The following is a 14179-nucleotide window of genomic DNA, read 5'->3' as shown; positions in this document are numbered from 1 at the left end:
TGGGATTTTCTAGGCAAGAGTACTGGAATGGGTTGCCATTGCCTTCTTCACTGTATGGACCTAGAGACTGTCATAGAGAGTGAAGTAAGTCAGAAAGAGAAAAGCAAATATCGTTACAGTTCATTTCATTTCAGTCGCTTAGTCCTGTCCGACTCTTTGCGACCCCATGAATTGCAGCATGCCAGGCCTCCCTGTCCGTCACCAACTCCCGGAGTTCACTCAAACTCACGTCCATTGAGTCGGTGATGCCATCCAGCCATCTCATCCTCTGTCGTCCCCTTCTCCTCCTGCCCCCAATCCTTCCCAGCATCAGAGTCTTTTCCAATGAGTCAACTCTTCACATGAGGTGGCCAAAGTTTTGGAGTTTCAGCTTCAGCATCAGTACTTCCAAAGAACACCTAGGACTGATCTCCTTTAGAATGGACTGGTTGGATCTCCTTGCAGTCCAAGGGACTCTCAAGAGTCTTCTCCAACACCACACTTCAAAAGCATCAATTCTTTGGCGCTCAGCTTTCTTCACAGTCCAACTCTCACATCCATGCATGACCACTGGAAAAACCATAGCCTTGACTAGATGGACCTTTGTTGGCAAAGTACTGTCTCTGCTTTTCAATATGCTATCTGGGTTGGTCATAGCTTTCCTTCCAAGGAGTAAGCGTCTTTTAATTTCATGGCTGCAGTCACCATCTGCGGTGATTTTGGAGCCTCCCAAAATAAAGTCTGACACTGTTCCCACTATTTCCCCATCTATTTCCCATGAAGTGATGGGACCAGATGCCATGATCTTCGTTGTCTGAATGTTGAGCTTTAAGCCAACTTTTTCACTCTCCTCTTTCACTTTCATCAAGAGGCTTTTTGGTTCCTCTTCACTTTCTGCCATAAGAGTGGTGTCATCTGCATATCTGTGGTTATTGATATTTCTCCCAGCAATCTTGATTCCAGCTTGTGCTTCTTCCAGCCCAGCATTTCTCATGATGTACTCTGCATATAAGTTAAATAAGCAGGGTGACAATATACAGCCTTGATGTACTCCTTTATTAGTGCATAAATATGGAATCTGAAAAAAATTGGTATAATTGATCTTATTTACAAAGCCAAAGTAGAGACACAGATTTAGAGAAAAAACCTATGGATACCAAGAGGAAAAGGGGGGTGGGTGGGATGAATTGGGAGATTCAGACTTGACATATGTACATTATTGATACTATGTATAAAATAGATAACTAATGAGAACCTATTGAATAGCACAGGAAAGGCTACTGAGTGCTCTGTGGTGACCTAAATGGGAAGAAAAAAAAAAGGGAGATATATCTCATTCACTGATTTAACACTGTAGTTCAGTCAGTTCCGTTGCTCATTCGTGTCCAACTCTTTGTGACCCCACGGACTGCAGCACACCAGGCTTCCCAGTCCATCACCAACTCCCAGAGCCTACTCAAACTCACGTCCATTGAGTTGGTGATGCCATCCAACCACCTCATCCTCTGTTGTCCCCTTCTCCTCCTACCTTTAATCTTTCCCAGCATCAGGGTCTTTTCCAGTGGGTCAGTTCTTCACATCAGGTAGCCATGGTATTGGAGTTACAGCTTTAGCAACAGTCCTTCCAAAGAATATTCAGACTGATTTCCTTTAGGATGGACTGGTTGGATCTCTTTACAGTCCAAGGGACTCTCAAGAGTCTTCTCCAGCACCACAGTTCAAAAGCATCAATTCTTCGGTGTTCAGCTTTCTTTATAGTCCAACTCTCACATCCATACATGAGTACTGGAAAAACCATAGCTTTGAGTAGACGGATGTTTGTTGGCACAATAATGTGTCTGCTTTTTAGCAACTATATTCAAATAAAAATTTAAAAAAAATAGTACAAAAAGTTACTTGTAAAACAAAAATAAGTATTGGTTGGGTGCCTCACTTGTGTAAAGTGTGCGGGAGATAGATTTTAATAATTCTGCCTTTAGAGTGCCTATAAGATGAGGCAAAAACAATGCTGCTTTAGCTTTTTAATATTTCATGCAATTAAACATCCATTGATCTTTGTCATTGCAAGGAGGGAAAAGAAAACAACCAGGGACAACCAGATGAGTACTAAGTGGGACATATGACAGAACAGTCTTGGTAATAGGTTCAGAAAAGAAGTTACTTAAGAAGAAAGTATTAACCAGCTTGCTACTAAAAAAAAAGTCCTGTACACATACTCTGCATCTTGATTTTTTTTAATGATTAAAGTATAGAGAAATCCTTCATTATTTTTATTAGTGACGCACTGATGCCAAATTTATTCAGAAGTACTTTTGCTAGGGCAAATGCTCTTTTTGATATATTGATAGTTTTCAAGACAGTGTCCCCAATTCACACTTTCATCAGCAATTGATGAGGATGCCTATTTCCTATAAAATAGCCACCACTAGGTGTAATGGAAGTTTTCCAGTAGTGGTTGAATACCATGTTTCATCAGTTGTCCATTTTAGTCTGAGCTGTTTGATTTCTTTTTTGTCTGTGCTGGGTCTCCGTTGCTGTGCACGGGCTTTCTCTCGTTGTGGGGGCTCCTCTTGTTGCAGAGCGCAGGCTTCAGTAGTTGTGGCCCATGGGTGTAGTTGCTTGGCAGCCTGTGGGATCTTCCTGGACCAGGAATTGAACCCATGTGCCCTGCACTGGCAGGCAGATCCTTATCCACTGTACCACCAGGGAAGTCCTCTTTCTCATTTCTTTGTGGGAATTGTATTTTGGTACTTTGTCTTACATTTTGCAAGTATTTTTCTCATTACTATTATTTTATCTTTATATATATATATATAAACATATTTGACTTGCTAATGATTGTTTTTGCTACATACAAATTTTTTTTTTTTCTGGTGAAGTTTCTGTCAAGTTTTTCCTCTTTATGGCTTCTGAATTTATTATCTTGCTGTTTTTTTTTAAAGCAACTTCTTTTATTGTTCTGAATATTAAAGCCTCTGGTAGAGGTAATTAGTATATGATTACTATGCAGAAGAAACACATTAGCTTTTATTTTACATTTTAATTAAAACACTAATTATCTTTTTAGTCATTTTTTTTCAATGCCAAAGTAAGTTTATCAAATATACTTTTATGCCTAAAACAGTTTCTTATGGTCTCTGACAGTTTGCACTTTTCAGAAGGAAAGCTAATTTGTACCTTTTCTTCCCCAGTGGAGATTTATTGTTTCAGATAGTTTCAAAAATTTCTTCTTTATGATATGGTTTGGATTTAAAACACCATTCAGAAAAAGACAGTTGTGTCTTTTACATTTTCTTCACTTGGAAATACCTTGTAGAATTCACTTATCTATTAACTCTTCGAGAAAAAGTAGTTGGTTTTTTTTTTTTTTTAATAGCTATATTTAGCAACAGGCTCTTGTAAATCTCAATGTTCTTTTTCAGTGTTCAACAGGAGTTGATGGCAGGTTAGTGAAGGGTAAAAATCACCCCAAAACAAAACCTTCTCTCCTTTTACCTAATAAAAGAGAAGTTAATCCAAATTTTGTATTCTGGGTTTAAGTATAAAATTCAGGAAAAGGTGGAAAATATAAAAATTAGAAGCAGGAAAGATTATATCTGTCTGGACAAATCAGTCTTTAAGGTCCAGCTTAACTACATTTCTTTTAAGGTGCCAGGATTTAAAGGGGGTTGTACTTTCATTATCTATTATCTATAATAATTCATTATCTGTTATCTATAGTATTTCTACTGTCTTTAGTGAACTTGATGGTCACCTGAAGTAAAGTCCCTGGAGACATGAGCTTGCTTGTGTGCGTGTTTTCCCCTTACCACTTCAGCTAAACTCTAGCCTCGGCCCCATAGTCAGGTCTCCATCTTCTGCTGGTATACAGAGGGTTCTTGTAGCTGCTGAGTGGAGAACCCTCAGTGTCTGTTTTCCCTCTCAGTGAACAGGGGTGCGTGTCCCTTCCTCTGTGTTGCCCTGGCACAGGAGCAGGTCTCGTCTAAGAAGCAGAGGCTGGAAGGGTTTGTTGACATGAGGAGTTTGAATTCCTAAAGTTGAAATGAATGTGGTGGTTGTAGTGACCAGAGAGGAGAGGAGTAAAGAAGGTGAACCACAAATTAGAGCTTGGCCAAGAAATACTATTCAGTCCTTGAAAAACAAACAAAATTTGACTTATGGGAATTATCAGCATTGAAATTTGTATTTGTGTTCATGTGTAAAATCATATTTCATCTATTCTAATGTGCACATTTTCTTTTCATGTTTTTCTTAAAGGCTGCTCCCTACAGCTGACAGAATCTTAGTTCCTTGACCAGGAATTGAACCTGGGTCACAGCAGTGAAAGCACTGAGTCCTCACCCCTGGACTGCCAGCGAGCTCCCTTCTTTTCATATTTTAACATCTGCAAAGTTGGACCTCATTTTAAAATTAATGATTTGTCATAATTTAATTGGCCACATCTTTTTCTTAGCAGTACAAACGAAACTGTTATACAATCAAGGGCACCTTTAATCTGATGAAGTGGAATAGCTTTTGCTGTAAAGCTACATAAAAGTAGCTTACATGGCTTACATACAAGTTTGTGATCTTAGTCCTCAACTGTTAACATGCAGGAGCTAAGTTCTTCATGGTAAAATGTGTTTGGATTGCCAGTCTCTGCTTCTCATTTCACTTTCAACTTAATGACAGTTTAGAGCCTGAAAAGTGCAGTCCATGAGCTGTGGCCCAGGCTCACATCAAAGTGCATTTCACTGGCACACACATGAGTGGACTGAATAGAGGGCAGTATTAGGCCGTGTAATTGATGACGCCTGCCTGCTTTTTGGTCAGGATTCTTCAGAGCTTTGAAATTCTGGGTAGGTTCTGTGGACTATTAGGATTCCTAAGTATTATTTGAGCCATCAGCCGTGTTTTGACCGTAAGTACTTGAAAACCCATCTCCTACTGCCACAGCAGTGACCGTTCTCCAGGGAACACTTGCTGTTGCTTTTGGACAGTGGTATAGCTTCACATCCTTCACTTATGTTTTTCCTGAGTACTTTTTGCTAGAACCTGATTTGATCAAGCTTAAGAGCAGGACATTTAACACATTTTTGTTGTGTGCTCTGTGGAGTTTGCCAGGTTGTAAATGTTTTTTTGGGTAGCAGTCATTAACACAGCATATAGTGGCTCTCTTTCTGAAAAGCATGGCATTTGTACTGGTGATATTCAAAAGATGAAATAAGAACTTCCCTGGGTCCAGTGGTTAAGATTCCATTCTCCCACTGCAGGGGGCTCAGGTTCGATCCCTGGTCAGGGAACTAGATCCCACATGCCACAGCTAGCACAGCCAAATGAATATTTAAAAAATAATGAAACAAATTGTGGTGGATCCTACCTGTGTCATATTTAATACATCAAATTAGAAACTTTGAGTGTATTCTTAAAATTGTTATGTTTGGGCGTATCTATGCTTTATTATTATTTTTGTCTGTGGACAAAAATCTTACTGTTTTGAGTTATGTTTTCCAGACCACAAGAAAGGTCTAGTCATAGGTTTATTAGCTTTTGGCATTTTTTCATCTTTTTATGAGTTTCTGTTATAATACCTATTTTCTGTGAATCATGATTTAATTTGTAAGGACTCTCTTTATATTGATATTTGGGATACTGATCACTTGTCATGCGCGAGTTACATATAGCTTCTCCCCGGCTACACCTGTCTTTTTGTGTATAGCATCTCTTATGTAGTTTGCTTTGCAGTAGTTTTTGTGGGCTGTTTAAAAACTAAGCATCTTTTTGTTCCTGCAGAAGGACCATGTCACTAGACTTTGGCAGTGTGGCCCTGCAGACACAAAATGAAGACGAAGAATTTGACAAAGAAGACTATGAAAGGGAGAAAGAGGTAAGTTATTCAGAAGAAGAATTCTAAGCCCAATCTTAAACAATTTTATATTCTAACCAAAATTATATAATTTTGTGTCATTTCAAAGGATTTATAGTTCTTCTTTTCCCCTACCCTGAAACTTGATTGGCATTTTAAATGGTAGATGAGTGGAATGCTTCTTTTTTTTGAGACAAGAATAAAACACAACTGTGTATGATGCCATCAGTTAAATGGTTAGATTCTTTAAGATCTTTTCATTTAGGAGGTAGTGGTTGATCTTGGAGGCAGAGATATACTTGCATGGGCAAGTCAGCAAGGTTCTTTGCCTCAGGTATTCCACATCCTAAGTGGAGGCAGATGATAAACAAGTAATTTGTGTGAGTGATAATTTAGCACTGATAAATGATAGGGAAACAAAATATAGTGATATTAAGGCAGCCATCTGGGAACCAGTTGGGAAGGTCCCTTGGAGGAGGAAATGTTTGAGCTGAGCCTTGAGTCATGAGATGAAGCAGAGATACTGAAGCCCAGAAGGAGTACTCTAGGCCAAGATACAAGTGTTAAGCCTGGAAATTGAGAAGAGAAACCTCCATATCTGTGAAATAGCCAGAAGGCTGTGGTGTTGGGATTGTGTGAGCAAGGGGTTAGTGGTGGAGGCAGGTGAAGAGGTGCCAGATCATGGGATGTCATGGGAAGATGTTTGTATTTTTTTCTAGGAGTAGTGGGAAGCCAGTGGAGGATTTTAAGCAGGGAAGTGATGTCTGATTATATATTTGAAAGATCTTTCTGAGTGCTGTGTTGGGCGAATAGATTTAAGGAGAAAAGGAGTAAGTGTGGTTATACTTGGCCCAGTAGTAATAGTAGCAGCCGGTGGGAATCAGTTTGATGGTTATGATTGTTTTTAGTTTGAGTCAGATTTCTTGATTGACTATAATAACAGGTTTTTGTACTGAATGTTGATCTGACCCATTTTCTTTTTTTCTTTCAAGTGTTTTTTAAATTTTTTATTCATTATAGTTGACTTACAATGTTGTGTTAGTTTCAGGTGTACAGCAAAGTGATTTCTTTATCTTTTTAGATACTTAGATTCTTTTTTAGATTCTTTTTCATTGTAGGTTATTATAAGATGTTAAATACAGTTCTCTGTTTTATACAAGAGGCCCCTGTTTGGTTATTGCTTTTACATATAGTAGTGTATATATGTTAATCCCAAACTCCTAATTTATTCCTCCTCATCTTTCCCCTTTGGTAAACATAAGTTTGTTTTCTATGTCTGTGGGTCTATTTCTATCTTGTAAATTCCTTTGTATCATTTTTTTAGCTTCTACATATAAGCGATATTATGTTTGTCTTTTACCATCTGACTTGCTTCACTTAGTATGATAATCTCTAGATCCATCCATGTTGCTGCAAATGGCATTATTTCATTCTTTTTTATGGCTAATATTCCATTGTGTATATATACCATTGTATAAATCTTCTTTAACCATTCATCTGTCAGTGGACACTTAGATTGCTTCCATGATATGACCCCTTTCCCAATATGTAAAATAATCATTTTTAGTAGTTACCATGGGCCATTTGTATTAATCGGAAGCAATGAATGGGGTCAGTTGCCCACATGGCTGGCAATAGCATTAGGGTAGAGACAAAGCTGGCAGCTTGGTGGATTTTGTCTATAGATATGTATTGTTTGTTTGCACAGTGTTTTTGAAAAATTGAATCTAAATTTAAAGATTGGAGAATTTCATGTAGCAGTCCAGAGTATCTGGCCTGTCTTGAAATAGGCCACATGTGGCCTGTTTCTGCACACAGTAGTAGGCGGGCTGGAGCTGAGCAGTGGCTCTCCCATTCCGGCCGGCCGTGGTGCCCCCAACCCCCAAACAAAACAAAACAAAACAAAACATGAACTTGTGCCCTTGAACCCATTAGCTTCACTCTTGTAAATTCTCTGCCAAGTCGCCAAGGGCATTAGAGTTTGTGACCTTTGCCAGGGTTTCCAGATTTTGATAGGGGCCTTCACAACGATTGTTGTGGCAGAGATGGGGTTGAGGGTTTTCTGTTACTTTTTGAACTCACAGCATGAGGTTTTCATGACCTTGATGGCCTTGGTAGTTCACTGGAATTTAGCTACTGGGATTCTTGAGAGGATCAGTTTGAGTAATTATTATACTAGACTTTAAAGAAGAGAAAAAATAATCCTGACAGGTGATTTTTTTCATTGGAAATGGTGGGTAGGATATTAGAGAGAACTTACTGCCAGGTGTATTGTGTGGTGAAAGTTTTAAACGCAGTATTGATTAAGGAGACAGTTAATTCTAGATGATATAGAAGATAGCCATTGGGATCATTCTTTGATAGGTTATGTGCTGGAGTAGGGAATTTCCAGAGGAAAAGGTGATCTTAAGAGGTTAAGTATTTGAGAGTAATTGTTTCTAGCACAGTAGAAGAAAATAGCTAGCTAACTTTGTAACATGATTACTATGGATAATAAATGTCATCCATATGTTAATGAATGTTAAATGTTAGCCAAATGTTAATAAAAAGTGTTTCATATTTATTAATAAGTATTTTACCTTTTTAAAAAAACAGCTGCAAAGGAAGAAGAAAGGTTAGAATTTCAGCAAAAAATAAAATTTAGAATTTTTCTAAAAATTCAGCCATATATATATTTTGTCATCAGTTGGTCAGTTTCATCGCTCAGTCATGTCCAACTCTTTGTGACCCCATGGACTGCAGCACGCCAGGCTTCCCAGTCCATCACCAACTCCCAGAGCCTACTCAAACTCATGTCCATTGTGTCGGTGATGCCATCCAGCCATCTCATCCTCTGCCCTTCTCTTCCTACCTTCAATCTTTCCCAGTATCAGGGTCTTTTCCAATGAGTCAGTTCTTCGCATCAGGTGGTCAAAGTATTGAAGTTTCAGCTTTAGCATCAGTCCTTCCAGTGAATATTCAGGACTGATTTCCTTTAGGATGGACTGGTTGGATTTCCTTGCAGTCCAAGGGACTCTCAAGAGTCTTCTCCAACACCACAGTTCAAAAGCATCAATTCTTTGGCGCTCAGCTTTCTTTATAGTCCAACTCTCACATCCACACATGAGTACTGGGAAAACCGTAGCTTTGACTACATGGACCTTTGTTGGTGAAGTAATGTTTCTGCTTTTTAATATGCCGTCTAGGTTTGTCATAGCTTTTCTTCCAAGGAGCAAGCGTCTTTTAATTTCATGGCTGCAATCATCATCTACAGTGATTTTGGAGCCCCCAAAGTCTGTTAGTGTTCCCATTGTTTCCCCATCTATTTGCCATGAAGTGATGGGACCGGATGTCATGATCTTCATTTTCTGAATGTTGAGTTTTAAGCCAGCTTTTTCACTTTCTTTTACTTTAATCAAGAATCTCTTTAGTTCTTCTTTGCTTTCTGCCATAAGGGTGGTGTCATGTGCGTATCTGCTGCTGCTGCTGCTGCTAAGTCGCTTCAGTCGTGTCCGACTTTGTGTGACCCCATAGATGGCAGCCCACCAGGCTCCCCCGTCCCTGGGATTCTCCAGGCAAGAACACTGGAGTGGGTTCTGCGTATCTGAGGTTATTGATATTTCTCCTGGCAGTCTTGATTCCAGCTTTGTCATGGCGAGTTAAAAATAATAAATCACCTGATCAAACCTAAGTTCATTTTCATACCAGAAACCTTTCTACCTCCTCAGTCTCCCTGACCCTACAAGTAGCAGAATAGTTTAAAGTCTTAAGAAGTTAAAAAAAGAGAATAATCTTTTCATGCCTGCCTGGTTGGGATTGCTTTGGGATTGCCAGGAAGATTAGAGTGTTAGCAGTGGGCTTCCCAGGGCTGCCTGCCAATGCAGGATATGCAGGTTTGATCCCTGGGTTAGGAAGATTCCCTGGAGAGGGAAATGGCAATCCACTCCAGTGTTCTTGCCTGGAAAATCCCATGGACAGAGGAGCCTGGCGGGCTACAGTCCATGAGGCTGTGAGGAGTCAGGCGTGACTGAGCAGCACACACACATACACGGCTAATGCACAGTGCATTACAAACTGAATCACTTTGTATTCAGTTCATTTGTGTAGGGGGAATGCTTACATTCCTAAAGATGTCCCAGGCAGGCCATATCTGTCTCATGGGCTACTTTGCTAAGGACTTGTGAGATTTCCCTCTCTGTAAATGGCACAATAACCACTTAGAGATTCTGACCATCTCGTATGAATGGCCAGTTGCTGATACAACATGCTTTACCAAGCCGTTTGATTTTGACACTTTGGGATCAGCTGGGATTTTGTCCACACTTGCCCATAAGTCAGTGAGTAAGCCACAGTCACCTTCCAGCCTCCATGCCATCCTAATTAGCAGCTCTACAGTGATGATCTGGATTTTACTGTTTCTATTCCCTCCCTTGTTTGTGTCGAAGAGTAAATGGAGAAAGTGCATTTAATCTTTGGAAAAGGAAAGAGTTTAGTAAAGTGATTTCAATATTCAGAGGACAGTTGGACCAGTGGAATCTCAAGACACAGACCACCACAGATAGCACATATTTTGAGAAAACAAAAAAAGAAAAACTCCAAGAAGTTTTCAGAAAAGTAAGGCACCATAATCATCTCTGAATCGCCACAGTTCTGAATGGTATATTGGCAAAAGTTTGGCCATTGTGTTCCAAGGCATAGCAGACAAGTGTATAACCCACAGCCTCACCAGGGTTTCACTGGAAGCTCCACCTCTTATACAGTGAACAGAGTGGATTAGAGTACAGGCGAGGGAGGGTGAGAATATGATGGAGCTATGCTATCATGTCAGTTAATATTCATATCACTCTTTCCTCACAACTTATTGGAGTTCATTACTTTGAGAACTACTGATGTAGCTATCCTTCTTGCAACTAAGTAGACCTCATCCAGAGTATTCTAGGCAATTTTTACTTGTAAAGCTGGTCTATAGAAGAAGAATTCAAAAACTCTTTCCTTAACTCATTCATAATGTAACAATAGTATCACTGACTCAACTGACATATGTTTGAGCAAACTCTGGGACATACTGGAAAGACAGGGAAGCCTGGAGTGCTACAGTTCATGGAGTCACAAAGAGTCAGTCACAACTTAGCTGACTGACCAACAACAGCAAATGTTCAGTTCAGTCGCTCAGTCATGTCCTACTCTTTCCGACCCCACAGACTGCAGCACGCCAGGCTTCCCGGTCCATCACCAACTCCTGGAGCCTACTCAAACTCATGTCCATTGAGTCAGTGATGCCATCCAACCATTTCATCCTCTGTTGTCCCCTTCTTCTCCTGCCTTCAATCTTTCTAAGCATCAGAGTCTTTTCAAATGAGTCAGTTCTTCACATCAGGTGGCCAAAGTATTGGAGCTTCAGCATCAGTCCTTCCGATAAATATTCAGGACTGATTTCCTTTAGGATTGACTGGTTTGATCTCCTTTTGCAGTCCAAGGGACTCTCAAGAGTCTTCAACACCACAGTTTAAAAACATTACTTCTTCAGCACTCAGCTTTCTTTATGATCTGACTCTCACATCCATACATGATACTGGAAAAACCATAGCTTTGGCTAGATGGACCTTTGTTGGCAAAGTAATGTCTCTGCTTTTTAGTATGTTGTCTAGGTTTGTCATAGCTTTTCTTCCAAGTGGCAAGCATCTTTTAATTTCATGGCTGCAATCATTATCTACAGTGATTTTGGAGCCCCCCAAAATAAAATCTGTTACTGTTTCCATTGTTTCCCCATCTATTTGCCATGAAGTGATGGGACCGGATGCCATGATCTTCATTTTCTGAATGTTGAGTTTTAAGCCAGCTTTTTCACTTCCTCTTTCACTTTAATTAAGAGGCTCTTTAGTTCTTTGGTTTCTGCCATAAGGGTGGTGTCATCTGTGTATCTGAGGTTATTGATGTTTCTTCTGGCAGTCTTGATTTCAGCTTGTGCTTCACCCAGCCTAGCATTTCGTTTGATGTACTCTGCATATAAGTTAAATAAGCAGTTAATATAAGTTAATATAAGCAGTTAATATAAGTTAATTAAACAACAAATGTAACAGTGTGATTTTGCAAAACATTTTCCACCTAAAGTCACTATGTAATTTCATCATGGAATATTACAGAGATATAGTTGTTGCTGTTGTTGTCATGGTTGCTGAAAGCCCCAGAGTTACTGGTAAAGCCACATGTGCTTTAAGGTAGATTGTCATTTTGCTGGAGCTGGCGTGTACTTTCTTCAGTGTCACCAGAAGTAGTTCTGCGATTATTGTTTGGTTGTCCTGTGGCTCAGTGGTAGAGAATCTGCCTGCTGTGCAGGAGATGTGCGTTCAATCCCTGGGTTGGGAAGATCCCCTGGGGAAGGGAATGGCAACCCGCTGCAGTATTCTTGCCTGGAGAATCCCCATGGACAGAGGAGCCTGGTGGGCTACAGTCTATGGGGTTGCAAAGAGTCAGACACGACTGAGCGACTGTAACTCACACAGGTATATATTTTGGAGCCTGTGGTTTGGGGTAGAAGGAATTAGTAATTTGTGCTTATCAAGATAATACTTGCTGATGATCATTCACTTAGTGATGATGTATTCAAAACCTGGAAAGTGATCTTGAGTAGAAAGATAAGTGGTTTGAGTAGCAGATGGCAGACAGAAACTTGTACCTGGGAATACAGATTTGAGTCCCTCTTGGTTTTAATACAGGTACTTCTCTGGAGAATAGTAAGCTCAATTGAGCTTGGAATGGTATAGTTTAAAGACTGTTTCCATCACAACGCCATTCTTCTACTTTTAACTGCCTTGTTTGATTACTTATGGATACATTTTTGATGTTTTGTCTCCACTAGGGGGAGTTGTAAAGCTAGCATTTGTTTGCATTTTATATTCTTTGATTTATTTAGTGCAATTTTCTTGTCATCACCTAAGTGAAGCAAAGAAACAAATAGTGGAGTGTTCATATTGTGTTTTTTTTGTTGTTGTTCATATTACATTTTGTTTTCCTTTAGCAATTTCTTACACTTTATCTGGGACTTTCCTGGTGACTCAGTGATAAAGAATCTGCCTGCCAGTGAGGAGACCTGGATTCAGTCCCTGGGTCGGGAAGCTCCCCTGGAGAAGGAAATGGCAACCCACTCAGTAGGACTGCCTGGGAAATCCCATGGACAGAGGAGCCTGGCAGGCTGCAGTCCATAGTGTCACAGAAGAGTCAGACATGACTTAGCGACTAAACAACAACAAATACTTTATCTAGATGGTGCCTTTGAAGTGTTTCCCATAATATATAGGTATTTTTCAGGAACTGTCACAGTGGGAACAAAAACACTGAACTCTGGCTGACACTCACTTGTATGCAAACAGGTAGGACTATGTCTTCCAGTGGCCAACTGAATGGCATGCAGAAGATAGGAGTGGAAATGGAGAGATTCAGGTTCCCCTGCCGGCCCAGGGGCTGTAACTCTTGCTTTCGTGGGCATGCCCCTCACCTGCTCTCGGCCTCATCGTGCTCACCTGTAGGAGAGATTTGGCTTGGAGGGTCTCCGGTGTTCCTTCCAGGCCTAAAGTTCTATTTTGTGTCACTTGCAATGTCGCTGATATTTGTCTAATAAATGTTGTTGTCGTGTTTCTTTTACAGATGTGTGGCAATCTAGGCAAAGTCTTCCCCACTAAGATTATAAAATTTGTTTTACCTAATGGAAAGGATTAAAAAAAATTTTTCATGTAGTGTAATTCATAGACTAAAGCTCCAGCTGCCAAGTTATTTGGCCCTTTGTCAGTCCCATATTGGGCCTTTTCAAGGATGTTTTTATTAATAACTTGGCTCTGAGGCTAAGATGCGGATTCTACTTAGTGTGTATCCATGAAAGCATTATTTCACAATTCATATTTAAAAATATCAAAATCGGTTCATCAGTGTACTTGTTGGGCAGCTTGTTCAGAAGGCAGATGAATGTTGTCCACTCCATTTGCTGCTGTCCTCTGGGGAGAAGATGTATTATATGCTTTGTAATCTGAGAACTCTTGCTTTCATGAATATCAAGGATTATAGACTCTGAAGACAGTCTGTTTAGTTAATTTAAGCTGAAGAATCTTAAGAAAAGGTTCACATGTTCCTTGTTTTACATTCCGCTTGAACTAGGCTTTTTGGCTGTTCTTTGTAGATTATTGTAAAAGTGTTTTGTTGCTAAAGTTCTTTGAGTAAAATGTCCTCAAATAATTTTTTTTTTTTTTTATTTTTGCAGGAACAAACACACGAGCTAGTAAAGGGAGAGGATTTTATAGACTAGTTTAAAATGCATTTCAGTAGGGGTCTTAGCAATGCAAATTATCTTTTTTCTAGGGAAAGTATCTCTTTAATTATTAAACT

General features: G+C 39.7%; 1 protein-coding gene across 15 annotated transcripts in view; it reads left to right on the top strand.

The window, feature by feature from the left end:
• CEP152 (centrosomal protein 152) overlaps positions 1-14179 on the top strand; it is a 149876-nt gene that overhangs the window by 3699 nt on the left and 131998 nt on the right. For all 15 annotated transcript variants that reach the window (XM_086320791.1, XM_086320792.1, XM_086320790.1 and 12 more), the window contains exon 2: positions 5752-5845. In XM_086320791.1, the coding sequence (XP_086176917.1) occupies positions 5759-5845 (87 nt within the window). In that variant the 5' untranslated portion in view covers positions 5752-5758. The remainder of the gene's footprint in view (positions 1-5751; positions 5846-14179) is intronic.

Source organism: Bos grunniens, chromosome 10, assembly GCF_055505025.1.
Source record: "Bos grunniens cultivar Pamir isolate PY7600 chromosome 10, Bosgru_T2T1.0, whole genome shotgun sequence".
Lineage (NCBI taxonomy): Eukaryota > Metazoa > Chordata > Mammalia > Artiodactyla > Bovidae > Bos > Bos grunniens.
This window is presented reverse-complemented; position numbering and strand designations above follow the sequence as displayed.